Source organism: Muscardinus avellanarius (assembly GCF_963383645.1).
Source record: "Muscardinus avellanarius genome assembly, chromosome: 4".
NCBI lineage: Eukaryota > Metazoa > Chordata > Mammalia > Rodentia > Gliridae > Muscardinus > Muscardinus avellanarius.
In genome coordinates, this window is record NC_137789.1 from 93,275,167 (window position 1) to 93,293,173 (window position 18,007).

Consider the following 18,007-nt stretch of genomic DNA (forward strand, 5'->3'; position numbering starts at 1 on the left):
TGTAAATAGTTTACATTTTGAAGAAAGACACCTTATGTAAGGTAGCCTTCATTTGCCTACTCTGATCGCCCTTCTTAAACCTCTGGACTTACCTGATCATGTAAGGGAGAAATACATGCTACCATCATTTTAGAAATGTATGGAAGCATACCAGAAATACACAATGTCTTCCTCAATGTTCCTGCCCTCTCCAATGCTGTTCCTAATCTTCAGCATATACCCACAGAGGATTCAGTTTGCGATTACAAAAGTAAAGATGTGCCGTGCATGTAGCATAAACTTGAAATAGCATGTCTTCAGGAAGTATTTGCTACTATCATTATTATTCTTTGTACTTGGCTTAGGATCCACTTCTATATGTGTAGCTCTGATTATGGTGAAAAGAGGAAAACAAAGAAGAGAACTTCAATAATAAAGATATAGGGTTACCATTGCTACTACCATTGTTACTATGACCAAGAGCTACCATGAATTGAGCCCTTACAAATGTTGCTGTACTAAAACTTTTACCTGCATTTATAATTGGCCCGTCACAATAACACCTGTAAGTGATTTCTGTTATTATCAATCTTCATATATTGATGAGAAACAGCAGTCAGTAACATGGCTCAGGTAGCAGGGAAGTAAGAGGTGAGATGCCTGACCACAAGTCAATGCTGCTGGGCCTCCACTCTGCACCACTTACCCAAAATGGCTCTATCATGTTTCTCCTTCATCCCTATGCCCCAAGCCACAGTGCCCTGAGCTAAGAAGGAAACTCACAGCATAAACGGTTATAAAGTGCACAGCTTGCATGAATATTAAGTAAAAAACTCACTGCGTGAGTGCTTGTCAGGACAATGTGCTAAGGAGAGACTAAAAAATCAATTAAGGCTGGGAAAATCTGTCTTAAATGTCTGAGGTTTAGGAATACCCTTGTATTTATAACAACGAAGAAGCCCCAGCGAGCTAATATTTTGCTATATATGCTCCTTTTATCTCAGCTCCGACCTCCAATGTCCACAACTAGAAATTAAGCATGCCTGCCTGCAAGTAAAGAATAAGAGATCTTTGTTTAGAGGGTTTTCAGAGCAATGAATGCCACTTGCCATCAATTAAGCTCAGGAAGTGAACTAAATGCCCTGCCATAGCAGAAATACAAAAGGCCTTCCTTGAAGACAACAGCCTAAAGCTAAAACACAAATCCCTGTTCTAGCAAACCTGCTGTGAGGAAGCCTGTATTATATTTTAAAGAGCAAGGTACCCCTTATAGGCAAAAACAGCAAAAACAAGTTTGTTGTGTGGCACTGGGTTTAATGCTGGACTTCAGAAATTTCCATTAGAGTACAAGTAACCAGCCAAACAAGTTTATGAAAGAAGAAAGTTATGAAACTGTTTAAGAATTGCAACCTTATCTCTGCTTGATTTGGGGGACTTCACTTCTCCTCACATGAGAAGGTCTTTTCTGTCTTTGTAAGCAATCCTCCCTGCAGTGGATCTCCTGGGAAATGGGAGGTGATAAAACATAGACACATTTTCCACCCCTCTGCAAGCCTTCCACCTAAGTTGTAAATACTGATATTATTGAACAGCTATTATTTCATGCAGCATGGTAGAAATAATAGGACATTTCTTAGACATCGCACCTTTGCTTAAATTTTCCTCATGAAGCAAGCCATTATCTTCAATAACCATAGAAACAGAAGCTGTCTTTCCTGTACTCCTGTAGATGTGTGAAATGCTTCTTCATAGATAAAAATAAAAATTTGTCCCATCCATTAGATGGTAAGCTTGCTTAGGGCAGGAATCTCCTACTTTCCCCCTCCATTGATTTCCAGTAGAGAACACAGCAGATGCTCAATAAATAGACTAATAAAAGGAGTAGTTGAATGATCTTTAGTCTCGGAACATTTTTAAATTGTCAACAGAGACTCACTAGACCAGAAAATGTGCCCAGGAGTAGTCCATTTCACTTACAACATCTTGTAACATTTGTTTGGGGCTTGCATTATTTTCCACATAAAAGAACTATATTTGAGTTAGAACACATGAATGAGTATTCATGATAAAAAAAAAAACAGTGTATCAAGATGTCTCTAAAGACTCAAGACTTTCTGGAGTTTGCCTGGAGCTGGCTGCTATAACCTATGGGGGAAAAGGGAATTACCTACAGTGTGGACAATGGTCAAGACATGTTCTTAATGAAGCAACTACTTAGTACTTCAAAGAAAATTCCAAACATTCTGAGTGGTGGGTCCCAGAAATTTAAGCTTCTCTCATTGTTCTGATACTTTTAAGGGGTGGTTCTCAAAGCTGGCCCCAGACCAGCCACATCAGCATCCCCTGGGAGTTTGATAGAAATGCAAGTTATACAGCCAGCAGCCCAGACCTGAAGAACCCCACAGGGCTGGGGCCCAGCAGGCAGTGTTTTAACAAAGTCCTCCAAGCAATTCTGACACCTACTAACTTTTAAGACACATCCCTATAAATTGTGCCGAGAGGATCTACGGGGCTTGAGTAAATCTTACCAAAGTTAGCAACTGTGAACAACAAGCTGAACTGGAAGACTACAGTTTAAATGAACCAGGTCAGGACTGGATGCTGCAAGGGCATGAAATATATATAGGGAGACCTTGGTCCTTTTCCCTAGCTCTGCCCCTGTTGTTTGCATGGAGGTCACATCCAGGTTGTTTGTTCCCACACTCTAGGTGACTGGGATTTTTGAAATTGTGCAGCACTTGAAAAGGATCCTTAACCTGGATGCTACACACTCACTTTCTCACTCACCTTCATTTCCATGGGCTAATTAGCAAATAAACATGAATAAGCCAATAAAATATTAGTTCTTCTACAGTACAACACTCATAAGCATAATGTAGTGTTCCACTCCTTTGCCTACATCTCTTCTTCTACTCCTAAAAATCCACCTGGCATCTAGTCCCTAAATCCTTTTGTACAATGTGTAGGGTGACTCTCAGTTTGGCCAGGCAAAGGACACTTAATTGGGTCTCAGGTGATCTCCTCAAAAGAGCTCATTTGGGTTTCCAGCATCATAAATGGGTCCAGTTGGATCAGCCGCATCTTTGGGTACCTTTTATTTCTGGACGAATACTCTCCTTCCCGTTTTTTTGCGGGCATCCTGACTTTTGCATTCTGGCTCCTGCCTTAACTCATCTGTTGACACTGTGTCCATTGATAATGATCTTTACTCCTGAGACAAGCTGCCCACCACTCTACCCCACCACTCATTGGATGGCCATCCCCAGAGCCACTTTTAAAATTTTTCAGGCCAGGCCCTAGCCACCCTGGCAAAATTGGGGTCCTTTACAGTTTCTATGGGTCTGACTGAATTTTTGTTTCCTGTTTCTGCCTAAGACATCATTTTTGTTAAGCATCCACATTCTCAGAGGAAGAAGGAAATGACGGCCTTTATGTCTGGGAAACAGCATGGGAGAATTGACATGTTTCTCAGTCCTAGCAGAGATTGCACAAGACACTTTTGATAAAAGAAGAGGATAGAGGAATGGCCCTCTGCTGAGCATGAACCTACCCAGAGACCTATGTCAAGTCCACCTACGCCTTCATATCATGGCACCTATGACTTCTTTCTTGTTCAGTCCCATGGGGGGAATGCCATATGCCATTAGCTTATGCATTAGGAAGTGAATTTGCTTAGCCCTGCCTCCCTCCCTTTCCTGCCCAGTGAAAGAACTTCTGAGGGTGGCACTCTACTCCCAGCTCTGAGTTGGCTCAGGCCATTTTGCCATTTTCTATTAGCAGAATAAATCCAATTGTCAGGCTCTGATGTGGGAAGTTTTAATGAAAAGTTCCCATGGAAGGTATGAGTCAAAAGACAGGGGATGAAACTTAACAAGCAGATGAGTTTATTTCACCTAATGATCAGCTGATACCCAAGATGATACTGTGTTTTTCTCAAGTCATATTTTCCCTCCCATTCAGGAAACTAAGGTCTAATATTTCCTCAGTTTCATGACATGAAACTCTCCTCAAAGTGTTCAATTTCTCTTTTTTGGGTGTTACCAATTATCCTCACTGGCCCAGCTGAGCACTATCTCCTTGTATAAATTGTCTACCTGACACATCCTAACATAAATCCTCATGGTCTCTGCTTCTCTACTTTACTCTGAGTCTCTGGATTAGGAATGCTATGTGTCCTTCTTGGAAAAACTGTCTAGCCAAGGCCTCATCCACAATTCCACAGCAAACCCCCCATTGTTTGGCACCCAAAAGAGCTTAGCAGAGGCTGCAGTTGGGTGGGCCTTCTCTTTCACACTTGTGTTTAAGGTCTCAGAAAGATTTGGATAGAGGATATTAAACTAGTCTGTGTATTTCAATCAATGATCCTCACAAAATACAAGGTAGAGTGTGGTTACCTCAGAAACCTACAAGCATTCATTCCCCAATGCCTACAACAGATGAAAGCCTTCGAGATTGGGTGCCAGAATATTCTCACATTTTCATCTCCAGTGATGTCACTCCAAGGACCTCTTGTTCCAGCCACACTCAGCTACTTACAATGGCCTGAGCACTCTTCCTATTTTCTCCATCTTCCTAATTAACACATAACTAGAGATACTGGACTTTCCATATCACTGCCTCAACTTTCTTACCTGAAAAATGGGAGAAAAAATAATATCTACTCATAGAGTTATAGCTGGGACTGAGTGAGTTTACAGTCATAATGCTCTTGGAATGATGCCTGGCACCTACTAACCCAAAAACCAGAGCAGGGGCTACAATTAGCAGAGAATTCTCCTCCTCTTACATGGCTAGGTTCCATGAGCCCTTCTTCACAAACCAGCCCAGCCTCACAAGACAGAGGTAATGCCAGCTCTTCCTGTTCTCACAGCCCATGTTAATAGAATCTCCAATTAATTCTTCCTCTGCTGTGCTGTAGATGCTTGTCTATCTCTTACATTAAACACTTGTACTTTTGAAGATTGAGATCTCATCTAATCCACTTAACTTTAGATCCCTCAAAGACCTTCCACAACACCTTGAGCACAACAGGTTCTCATGAAACATTGGCCAAATGGGAATTAATCTGAGAAAAGAAGAGAAGCATGCAGCTGAGGTACAGTGACTTAGAGTGCTGTTTGAGGACACAATGTGAGAGCCTAGACATGTACACTATGCCATCTCTCCTCTGGAGAAAGATCGACATTGTGGAAGAATCTATGAATTCAAGGTGTTCATGGGATGAACTGATTGTGATTTTATCCTGGGGACTTCAGAAATCTATGAATCTGCTTTAATTCTAGTCAAAATGGAGTTTGCTATACTGTTTTGTAACCTAGAGAGCCTTTATAGAGTGTGTGTGTGTGTGTGTGTGTGTGTGTGTGTGTGCGCGCAGCCTCCTGTGTGCTAGACAAGTGCTCTTTCACTAAGCTATACACCTCAGCCCTAGAGTACTTTCATTTGAATGAGGTCTGAGGCCCCAAATTAAGAACTCTTGACTTAGCTATTTAGAGACAATATTCTTGACCTCCAGGGCTTTACAACTGAGGAAAGACATGGCTATCCTTGCAAAATGCAAATCCACTGAGTAGGCAGAACTAGGTAACAGGTGCTTGGTGATTTGGGTGGAAAACTAGGAGAAGCTCCTTAAATAATTCCACATCAAGTGACCAGCAAGGAAAGGAGATTATAGGCAGATCGAGTAAGGGACTTGGGGACCTCCATGCTCACTCCTCCAAGGTGGGTGTGAGCCCAAGGTTGTCCATCATTACCCATGTGTGCTCCATAGGAAGCAGACACATGCCATTTGGCTCAATCAGAGGAACTAAAGGACATGCTACCTCAGGACCCAGACACACAAAAACAAAGCTATTCACCTAATGGCCATGTCGAGAACTACACAACACTGAAACACCAGGGTGGGCCTGATATCGAAACAAAGGGGAGACAAGACGATTTGTGCAGAGTCTCCATAGCATTTCTCCATTGATGATTTGGAAGGAACCCTCACGCAGAAGCCTTTTTATTTGCAGAAGCTACAGTGGTAAATTAAAGCCCAGCCTGGCCCATTTGGGGCTCTGGGGTTTCTCTTGGAGCTGTTCCTATCACCGCACATAGGCCACTAAAACCTGCTCACGCTCAGAATGATTGATTGTGCTCAAACAGTGAGCCACAAACTCAGGTTGAAAACCTCACTTCAAATAAGTCATTAGCTTCCTTTATGGATTTTTTGAGTCATAAGGAATAGGACCTGGGAGTCTGATCTTCTGAAAAGTGGAAAGGGGAACAGTTGGAGAGGTGAAAGAAAATGGGAAAGCCACGAGGAGCTGGGTGAGCCCCTGTTTTCTGACAATCAGAAAGAAGCATCTAAGCAAAACCAGGGCCCAGCAGCCTGCTTGCCAGGGCTAGAAAATCCAATGTAAGCCAAGTGGAGAGAGCTTAGCAGAGGCCTTATCTTTGCTCCTCTGACATTAGTCAGAGCGTGCAGAGCACCTGGGACACAAAAAGTCAGGGACGAAGAGGAGTATCTATGATCTCCTGACTTTTCCTGGGATGGCCCTCCTGACTTAGCTACAGTGAGCAGCTTTGAAGCATTGTGTGCAGGTGGGAGGACGCATCCAGGTGACTATAGCTATGGTTGTAGCTGCAGCCCAGAGGCACCAGCATGACAAGCCCAAGTTCTGTAACTTGGCAAGTTTCAGCTCACCACCTGACCCCGGTTTAGCAATTCTGATGTACCACGGAGCAGACAGCTCTAGCCTGGGATGACTGCCTCCCTCAGCCCCTCTCCGGCAGGCAATGAAAGCAAGATCCACTTTGAAAATTCTCCCCCATCATGCAAACTGACATAGGCATGCTTTTCAAAAACCCACAGCCAATCTGTTGATCATTACTTATTTACAAAGGCCTTCGGGCAGAAAGTCCTGTAAAAACCATACTTGATACGGTATACACTAGCTTTTTCTGCTTGTGGAAAAAAAGTCCCCCCAAGGCTACCTCAAACCATCACTTTCTATTGCACATAAAATGTAGCGTGTAACACTAAAGTATTTAATATATATGGTATAATATATCTACAGGAAAGGCATTTGTGTAGAAGTATGTTACCCTGGATTTGGTAATTTGATGTTTTGCTGAAGGCTACGACTTGAAAAAGCCTCTACCTCGTACAGGAGACCTGTCATCTTGGTACCCAAGAGCCAACAGAATAAAGAAGTACCCTTAAGCAGCAAAACTTTGACACAGCTTTGAAGCATATGAAAACAGTATAACTCCTCAGAATTATTATTACTCAAGATCAAAGAAATGAGCCATACTTTACATAGCAAACAGGGACAGGGAATTTGGCTCCAAAGGTTTCAGATTTTTCAGACTTCTCTTTATTTATTTATTTGCTTCTCTAAATTTAGGCATGAGAAAGAGCTTGGGCTTTACTCTCTTTTAAATGGAGAAAACTATTAGTATTAAATAAGACGATTACGTAAAGGTGAAGAAAGAGGAAGCAAATGTTGGTATGAGAACTGGCGTCATAAAAATGAGAAGCCTGGCAGTTGGTGCCATTTTCTCCCTCCTCTGATACTGTAAACAAGCATGTAAATCAGCAGAAGAGAGCCAGGCTGAGTGGAGAAAAAGGCAAAGAACTCTAAAGGAAGCATCACATGGAGAGTAGATGGTCACAATGGCAAAGGAGGTCAGGCTGGGCGGATCTCCGACTGAGAATCTAAGCCCCACCACTGAAGAAAAGCTGCTCTCACGCTTCCCACGTAGGTGGACGTGGGGGCAAGGGAGATGCAAGTGATGGAATCGGGACTAGAGATCACCATTGGAGTGGCCAATGGCAGCAAAAAGAAGGAAGTACTGTCAGGGTGGCAGGTGTTGCCATCCGGGGACCACTGACGGTGAACAGTGCAAATCTGAAGTCACTCCTATTTCACTGAGGTGTTAAGAGTTAGGAAGTCAGAGGAAGTATGTGCTGAGATCGGTAGATGACAAATCAAAGGCACAGAGGGGAAGTGAGCGATGAACAGTCTGAGAAGAGGAAAGGCAGAACTCTGTCCATATCCAGTTTCACTTGCTATTTTCTTAGAGAAAGTCTGTTCAAGAAAGAAAGAAGGAAAAAAAAGAGAAGAGAAGGGAAGAAGGGAAGGAGAGGTGGGTTGAGGGAGGGAAAAAAGAAAAAAAGGAGAGCAAGCACGCCATATTTCATAATTAATATTGCTTTTAGCCTGAGCAGAGCTGGACTACTTTTGAACTTTGCTTTGGCAAGTCCACAGATTATTAGACTTTTTTTATCAGTCAAAATCAATTAACAGAAATTTGATTTCAATCGACAGGATAAAAGGAAGGTAATCTTCAGGTTCATTTTTGATTGTGATGATACATCGCACATATGGCCCTAAGTACAGAAAACAGTCCTCGGAGGGGCTCCAGCAGAAAGAGACTTGCCACAGGCAAACTAACCACGGAGTTCCTCTGATTGGTTCCCGCCGTCATTAGTGCCACTGCTGTTTAGGAACTACACACAGACAGGACATGGTGACAGCTAAGACTTTAAAGCCTATGTATTTTTCAAACAGCTTTTCAAACTGTTTTTCATGACAGAATTTTTTCAGCTCTATCATTAACTGCTGACAAGCTGACAGAATAAATACCGCAGCCTCTGAGAAGCCATCTAACGATCTGCTCCCCTCCCCCGCCGGGCTTGCTGGGAGGGGGGCTGGGGCTGCACAGGGTGGGGAGGAGGACAGGCCAAGAGAAGAAGGACCCCGGGACCTGCCCAGGGCCAGCTTACCTCATCAGCTTAGGCGAGGAGTTGGGTGAGTTCCTCATGCCCCCGTTGCGTTGTTTTTTTTTGGGTGAGAGTGTTGACGGCTGCTCATCTTCAACTGGAAATACAGGTAGCTCATGAGATTATGAACAGTTTGAGGGCAGACTGTGAAATACAGGCAAGATATCAAAGGACACACACGCAAGGCTCAGTCACTCACTAGGAATTCATGGCTGTCTTTTAGGACCCAATGACAGAGACCAAATGTGTTAGTCAAAGAGGCTGGCTTAGAGAAGGTTGAAGCGACACCCCTTTACCCTCCAGCCTTTGAACATGCACTTAAAGCAGACTAAAACACTTTATAAATACACTACCATAAAAAATAAAAAGAGAGAAAGAAAGATCATGATTTATCTGCATACAGAAATATATGTGAATGGTCAATTATTATTCTTAGAATTACTTTCGGTTACTTTGCCGAGTAATCGAATGAGTTCTCACAACCAAAATCTGAGATAAAGTTGTGTTTGAAAAAGCTGCATAGCTGCCGGCCTGCTGCTTCTCCAGATGAACCAACTGAACTGGTTCCTCATTCCTGTTTGCCAGAGAAAGAGCCTTGGAGAGGGGCAAGGATTCTAGGCCTTCATGCTGATGTTTCTGGAACATCTGTGCATGTGGACTCTAGAATCCCCAGTCCAACTGAGCTCTTATCCCTCCCAACAGCCAGGAGAGAGGGCCACAGGGCTGTGCCAGTGGGGTCCTTGCTTAACTTAGGGAAACAGGATCAGGGTTGGAGAGCCCAGCTGGCTGGGAGCCCAGGGATGAAGGAGGAGGAGGTAGCCACTGAATGATACCTGGGATGATGTGATGGGTGGCCAGGATGGAGGGCAGTGGAGGGGGCTGGAAACCAGAGGCTGTCTTCCACATGTCTAAACCACACAGATCGCTAAGCAGTGGGAAGCTCCACTCACAAACAACACAACACATTCTACTGTTTTTGCCCAAAGACACCCACTAGTAAGCTTTGTAGATGAGTTAGCCTGCACCATGCTTCTTTTTAAGAGAGCTACTTGATAATTAGCAGATGCGTACCCAGCCTGTCACCCAAGGGCATCAGTGGGAAAATTCTAGTCCTGCTCTCCCCGTCCCTCCTGCCCCCAATCCAGGCTAAAGCTGTAAGGTTGAGAAGGAAAAAATAGGATCCTTGGATTCTGATAGGTGACTGCAACACAGACTAGGAGGAAGCACCCCTGAAACTCAGAATGCACAGTTACCTTAAAGCTAAGAAGAGAAATATTAGCAGTGACAACATTAAAATAAGCTTGATACATGTTAATAGTGTATGAGTCTTAGATGCGGGAGAAATGCCATCTCAGCCCAGCCCAGACCAGGGCATGCATTATATCGTACTTCCTCAAAAGCCCTAAATACATTTAGTTGGTTATGATACATGGCACCAAAGAAATTATAATCATCCAACCACCCTTCAAACTTGCTCTAAAGTATCACACTTTTTTACACCCCCTATTCTACTGTTTAATCTCAGGTTGCCTAATTCTGCCCAACCCAAGAAATGGAACAAGAATGTAGTGTGAGGTGAGAGCGATACCAGAGGAAACAGAGGCAAGATTGCACCTGCAAGGTCCATGGCCTGCTCACCACCCCACCTGCTCCCTCGGGCTCTGCTTGGGCTGTGACCGTGTATCAGTCACTTAGTGCTCCAGATGGGGACTGTGTGGCTGGGAGGATATTGCATCTTATCAGAAATGAGTATCCACAGCAAATCACCCAGAGACTAAACAGCACTTAAAAGATTAAAGGAAATAAATACAAGCCACATAAATGGTATTGAAAAAAATCACTTCGGGTTGATATGCATCTCTTCGCAAGCAAACAGGCACTCTGAGCTTGACCTGAATTCATCTTCCTTTCAGAGGATAGGAGACTAGGCATACCAGGCAATCATGGGGTAGAAGTGTGTGTGTGTGTGTGTGTGTGTGTGTGTGTGTGTGTGTGTAGTTTTACACTTTCTCTATCTTAGGATGGAGTAGAAAGAATCACACCGACTCTGTCCATAAAACACGGTCACCTTTTAATATGGGCCACTGGTGAGTGTTGTTTTGTATTCGGAGTGACCTGGATGAGTTGCAAGGCAAACTAGACTAAGACCACACGCGTGCTTGTGTGTGTGCCTGTGAGTGGGTCTAGTGAGAGTGCAAGCTGGGTTCTCTTTCACACCAATCTTTTTAAGGTTACAGTACACTATCCAAAAGGATCTTCTATTGAACTGAGCCCAATATGGCCAGCTTTATTAAAGGCCACCAAGTGTTACTGTGGTCACGTCCAGTTACCAAATGAGTCGATATTAGCTACGGCCTGGACAGGAGCCACTTTCTGATGGATCATTTTGCTTAATTTCTGCTTCCCCATTTGCACTAGGCCCACAGTAGATGATCCCCATGGGTCAAGTGTCCATTGTCCTTGCACCTTGTCACCGGCTGTTCACTTGCACTGGTTTTCAGATGGGATTCTCACATGTTAATGCATGTTAGACAGCTCCAGGGAGAAACCACATTCTGGTACTAAAGTTTTGCCATCTTCTATGCAAGGGAACTATTTATTTTCATTGCAACTCAGAGAGATCATCCATCATAATCATACTGCATTTAAACTGGGATTTGTTCTTTGAAAAGAAACTCTGTTCAATCCTTTCTCCTTAACTCGGGAACTAGAAGGCTATTCCCTGAAGAAATGGGGGAAAATGTCTCTGGCTTAAATATATAAATGTTGTATAATGGAGACCATGTCATAGAGCTTAGGTCTCATAAAGGAAGCAGAGATGGCTTCTTTTTCATAAGTAGGATATAAACCGTATTTAATTATTATCCTTTATATGGATTCTATCAATTTCTGCAAATTTAAAGAAAGCAGATTGAGGAAAACTTCCAGTTAAGCCATAAAATATAATTTTCATTTCATGACTTCTGTGACTACATGAGAGGAATAAAAAACAGAATTAAAAAGGAGACCTAAATTTACTTACTTTCAATGAAAGACAAATGTGTTGAATGAGCCGCTCATGACAATGTGCATTTACAGGCTCGTATCTAGCCTGCTTTTTGGCTAATTGCAGTATAGCTCTGTGCCTTGAGTTTTCACTTACCTTCATGCAGCGGGAACCACTTGAATATGTGATCCTTTAAAGAAACCTGACTTACCAGCTTCTTTAAAGCACAAACAAGTTCAGGAATCTAACATGGAATTTTTATAGGAGCTGAACTCCATCCAGTCTCCAAGTACTCATAAAATTCAAGGGCTTGTGTTTGCACATCCCTAAGCATAACACTTAATGTTCTGTTGTAACTTCCCAGCGCTCCCTTGTCTAATAGGCACTGAATCTAACAGTTTTACAGTTTGGGAAGGCTCGGTGCTAGAAAAATGTCAGGCGAGTCTAATGAGGCTTCAGATCCCCTGGTTTGCGCTGGAGTTTAATTTAAAGTTACAATGATGTTTTAGCATGTTTGCTTATACTTGACTAAAGAGGATTCATTATTTCAATGACATAACCTCCAGACAATGTTCTGGGAATTGATTTAAGATGTGGTGGTAATTCCAACAGCCTTAATGCAGAGCTGAACATCTGTAACAACATTTCACTCGGCTTTTCATCAGCATTCTGTTTTTGAGCAAGAGTAAGGCAACGTCTTCCAGAAACACTGGCCAGAGTTCTGGGCTTACTTCAAAATGATCATATATTTTACTAGATTTTTTTTAAAAAAGAAATATCTTTCTTTATCTGCCCATCCAGGCTGCAAATATTGTGTCAGGGTCCACCAGCCCTTCTTTATGGGTCCTTGAAATTAAATGGGACAAGGATTGTAACTTTCCCAAATAGTCCGATGCATGTATGTGATGGACCCAACGGCCAGCTCCAGCCTGGGGCACAGTCCCTCTTCTCTGCTTCCCCAGTGAGATTAAGAGACATAAAGGTGAATTTGTTGGCTGGAGTTAAAAAACAGTTCAAAGCAAATAAACTCAGAAAAGTCATAAAAGGCAAACAACCCATAAACATGAGTCAACCAGCTATCTCCATTACGTTATTAATCACCACATCTGGAGAAACCCACATCTGTACACACTTAGCAGGTCATTAGTAATGTCATATTCACACTGGAATCACTCAGAGTAAGAGTCATGCAAAGTGGCTCGAACACAAAGCCATCTAGCTAACAGGGCTTCTGACCCAAGTCTGAGGCAAGCTGCTAGTTTGAAGGTGGGGTCATTTTAATGATTATTTATTGTTCTTTTATGGTTTTTCTGTGTGGCATTTTGCTGCTCAACAAGCTAAATGCATGCTGAAATCCACAGTACTACATCTCCCTCCTTCAAGTGAGCTCAGCATGTTAACGTGGAACGCCGAGGGGGTGCAGGACAATTGTTAAACACTGGGACGGGGCCCAGCACTCCTTCACCTGGCTCAGTCACAAGCCGAGAACTGGGAGTTGCGTTCTTGAACTCAAATGGGTCTTTGTGATAGCGTGATCTAGCTTGAACCTTGACTGCCAAACAATGAGGAGAAAAGAAATGAGAGTTAATCCTTAGTGGAGTTTTTCATTACAAAGTTCCAAACTAATTTAACATTTCAGAGAATCATAGCTTGGGATTAAAATGGACAGTTCTCCCTCACAGATGAAGTGCAGGGTTATTTTTTTTCTTTAACTCTGATGATTTCCTAAAATTCTTTTTGTTGCATTATTGTCATCAATGTCAGTTAGGGATAGTATCCATAAAATCTAAAAGACTGTCTACAAAAGTTTGTATCCCACTATGATGTATGAATACAGTGCACCAATAAAAAAAATACTGGAAAATAAAAAAATCTAAAAGACAATCTCCTTTCGCAATAATTTCCAAGAAATGTACAGAGTTCACCTTCTACCCAACAACCTACACACATACAAAGAAAACCCAGCTTAGCAGTGGATCAGACCCATCTTCTCCTGAAAACTACTAGAAAAAATCCTATGGGATTACTTCATATTCTTTTTTCTCTTCTATTTGTAGGGTTGAGGATAGAACCTAAGGGGCATTCTACCTCTGGGCCATACCCTCTAGCTCTTTTATACTTTTTATTTGGAAACAGGGCCTTGCTAAGTTGCTGAGAGCCTCACCAAATTGATAGTCTTCAATAAAATTAATCTTCTAAGTCATCATCCCTCAATGTTAAACTATTGCTTTTGTGTGGGAAAATATTGGGGATCAAATCCTCCAAACTACACCCCCAGCCCTTCTTATTTTTTATTTTGAAACAGGGTCTCACTAAGTTGCTGAGAGTCTGCCTAAATTGCTGAGAATGGTCTTGAACCTGTGATCTTCTTGTCTCAGCCTCACAAGTACTGGGTTATAGACATGTGCCACAACACCCAGCTAAACTATTGCCTTTCATCTTAGACCCTGGGCTTGATCAGCTCCCTTTGTTGTGATATTGCTCTTAACTTGCCTTAAATGCCTTGGGTATATGCCATTTCTCAGAAATAACATGTGTAGCACTGAAGATGTAGCTCAATGGTAGGACACTTGCTTAGCATGCTCAAGGTCCTGGGTTCAACCTTCAGCAACACACACACACACCAAGACACACACATACACACACAGAAATAAATAAATAAATAAATAAATAAATAAATAAATAAATAAAGTTGTGAGTTGGGTATTATATTTGTTTTAAAGAAGCACTTGGCTGTTGTTTTATAGATGAATCCCTTGGTTGGGAATATCATGTGCCCTTCAATAATGATGATAAACTAGGCAAGGCTGGGACAAGGTAAGTCAGAGCCAAGTTCTGTTTCAAGAGAGACAGTGGGCAGCTCAATGCCAGAGCTTAAAGCAGGTGATATATTTGGAATAAGAGTTTCTCATCTGACAGTCTTGGGATATCATCACTAAGATCACTTTGCAAAATTCATACTAAAATCAATCTATGAAGGTATTTTTAAAGATCATGGCAAATGGTAAGACATTAATAAAAAGATAAAGGATACTTCCCCTCAAAAGCAACCTTAATAATAATATCTCAAAAACATATAAAACTCTAAAATTGAACAATCACAGTTTCATATACATTTTCCAGCAGGATAATTTCACAATCTGTAGCTGAAAAATAGGAAATACATTTATTTGGAAACTGATGCCAGAGGGTGTTAAGTTAAAAAATAAATTTGTCATAATATCAAATGAGAATTGAAAAGGAATTCCAAGTGGCCAGTCCTGTACTAACAAGGGCCAGAAAACACTTGCCCATAGTGAGCTGCTGGGGCAGGGAAGGGGGGAATGTTGGTGCTTTTTCATTTCGGGCTTTTGTGGAGCTAATAAGAGAATGGGGAGGGAGACTTTGAGGAACAATGGTTATGTAGAAGTTAATCACAGGGTATATTTCTGGCTCTATTCACTGCCTAGGAGACCTGAATTGTGTAAGTTTGAGTCCATCAACACAGAGTAATGAAAGAATTCAGCTCCTGCATAGGAGAGAGAGAAAAATGCTACATAAATATATTAACAAAATCCACAGGATCTAGAATATAGTTCTCCACAGAAATACTGTGGCTTGATGGATCAGCTAGCATCAAATTGAGTAGATTAGATATTCTCATGGCACCCACACATCCCCCTCTCCAACCCAAACTATAAGCTACATGATGTCCTACATGTATCCCGGTAGGAGTTAAAGTCCCCAGAGTCTAGAATCTCAGCTCATATAACTTCCCTGAACACTGGAACAGCTATAATCGCTTGTTCCACATTCTCCTCTGCTCAGTATTCGGAAGAAATTTCCTTTTGGAGGTCTGGTGCCTTTGGCCCTTTTCTTTCTTTTTTTCCTTTTCTTGAAACAGACTGTTTCTATTGCCTCAAGGGCAAAGAAAAGTCTCAAGCAAAGATCACTAAGTATTAGCTTCTTAGAGATGAGGCACAAGAGATGAACAATGGAATTCTAAGAGGAAACGTACAATTAAAATGAAAAGTGCAAGAGCAGCCTGAATTGCTGTGATGGAGCCTGGGCACTGGGGAGCTAGTAGGAGATGGGAGAGATTTCTGTCTTTCTTTAATCAAACTGGAAGGGATATACTGAGTCCAGTAAAAACAGCCCCTTCCCAACTCTTCTTCCCTCCCTCCTCTCACTCCTGACATGGACCAGATGATCAAGGCTTTTCAAAGGTGACCTGACTCTTACTTGCAACCCCAGTATGTATGGTGCATGATTGTGAACGACAATTCCTAGAGGGGGGATGTAACTCGCCAGATCCCCGATACCACTAGCTGCCTTCTTCCTCCCTTTCTCTCATTCAGGGGTCAGCAAACTGTCACCTAAAATATGTTTTTGTGAAGTCCACAAACTAGGTTACATTTTTAATGACTGAAGAAAAAAGTCTAGTAAAAATATTTTCTATAACATGAAATGCATAAGGATTCCAGTTGAAGGGTACAGATCTGAGAAAGTGAGGTCATTTAGTGACTCTAATGTCCCACTCGACCTGCTATTAGCCCTACTGGTCCTCTCGAGTCTGAGGACTTGGATCAGGTGAGTTTCCCATTTTCCAACTTAAGTTCGATTCATCCACCCACTGCTTTGAGGATCCAGGCAGAGCACATCTACCGTGAGTAATTTCTCGAAGCTGTCAGCGTGTGCTGCCAGTCCACCCTGCGAGAGCCCATACAAGACAACAGATTAACCATTAGACTAGATATGTTGAAAATATACAGCTTCAACCTTTCCCCAGCTAGCTCAGAGCGATATATAGATGATTATTTCAACCGTCAGCTGCCGCATAGATTTAAACCCCTGCACAATAACTCCTGGATTCATCTGCCCCTTGTCAAACTTACACAGCTTTAGTTAGAGGATACATGGTGTGGCAGTTTCACTGTGAATCCAGAATGATCCAGACGGCTGCTGTCTCTTTGTTAACAGGAAGCCAAACTGATGAGTTTGTAATGCATTTCTTATCAAAGGTAGTTTCAGAAAAGAAAATGTGCCCCATCAGTTTGGCTACAATTTCATATACACCAGATTATGGGCTTAATCAGAACATCTCTGTTATTTTCTTGAAGACATAGATAATTCCACGTTTATCCCATTAAAATCATTTTATGCCAATGAATTATGTATTTATGAATTTATAATTATCCTTGATTTTTCCCTTCCTGCAGTATACTTAATAAAATCATCAGCTGGAGTCTACAAAGCAATGATACTTAATAGACAAAAGCATGCTCATTTGTGTTTTTTTTTAAGTTAATGCAGATCTTTGTGAGCTCTGTATCTAAAGTAATCATTCTGAATATAGAGATTACAATCTCAAGCTACAGCTTAACAAAGCACAATGGACTGCAATGGGACTTATTACACATGGAAAGGACCTTTTTTCTAATATGGTTTATTAGCAAATACACTTGGATTTACTGTAGGTCAAATCAGTTCCCTCTAATATTTATCAAGAGAAAAATGTCTATAAGATGCTGAATGCTGCTTATGGCAGACACTAGTTTCCTGTGGTTCTTAGTGTTTTCACCCCTACTGAAATTCTTCCTTGCTCAAATACTAGTGTTAAAGTCACTATTTACAATATTTTCATTTAAAACGAGGAAATCTTGTTATTCGTCGTGGGATCCTTTTTTTTTTAATTTTGACATTTAAAGGTATTGAATGAGACTTTCATTTATCTTGATTTCTGAGGGTTTTGATATCCTTAAATTTGGCAAACGCTTCATATCCTGTATCCCTGACCCTGGCCCCAGCCTGGTCCTATCCATTTTTCAAGGCATTAGAGGTGCTGGTCTTAACCACCTGCAGAACTGGTCAAGACAAAGCTAAGGCAGGAGTTATTTCTTTGGATCATCTCATGCTGATATGCATGAGATTGTTAAGGAGGGCCCTCGCAACCAAAGATCCCTCCTGGATTTGCAAATTGTCAGACATCCAAAGGAGTGGAGAAAAGATCACGCTGCCTCAGGAATCTGAGATTTGCCACCTGCCCAGGGTGAGAAAAAGAAAAGAAAGAAGGGGTCAGGTCGCTTGTGGACTTTACTTCAACCCCACATCAATTCTCTTGCTTAACACAATGCTGGTTTACATTTTCACTCTGGGGTGAAAGTTTTTATTTGCTTATATGTTTTGACTCAAATCTTTTTTTTTTTTCCCTCTGCTTATCCCCCTTCCTCCTAAGCAGCTTCAAATAAACATGACTGCCAGAAGATGTCAATCATATTTTCATTTTCATCTTCACT

At 41.9% G+C, this 18,007-nt stretch overlaps 1 protein-coding gene across 21 annotated transcripts in view; it reads right to left on the reverse strand.

Annotated features, from left to right (window-relative positions):
• The window catches only part of KCNMA1 (potassium calcium-activated channel subfamily M alpha 1), a gene marked incomplete at both ends in the record, with an annotated part of 759,101 nt that overhangs the window by 84,253 nt on the left and 656,841 nt on the right, over positions 1-18,007 (reverse strand). For 17 of the 21 annotated variants that reach the window (XM_080693568.1, XM_080693563.1, XM_080693576.1 and 14 more), the window contains one exon: positions 8,750-8,843. In XM_080693568.1, coding sequence (XP_080549694.1) covers positions 8,750-8,843 — 94 coding nt within the window. Of the gene's footprint in view, positions 1-8,749; positions 8,844-13,197; positions 13,285-18,007 lie in introns of all 21 variants that reach the window. The other 4 variants (XM_080693572.1, XM_080693566.1, XM_080693578.1 and 1 more) reach the window with 1 other exon arrangement.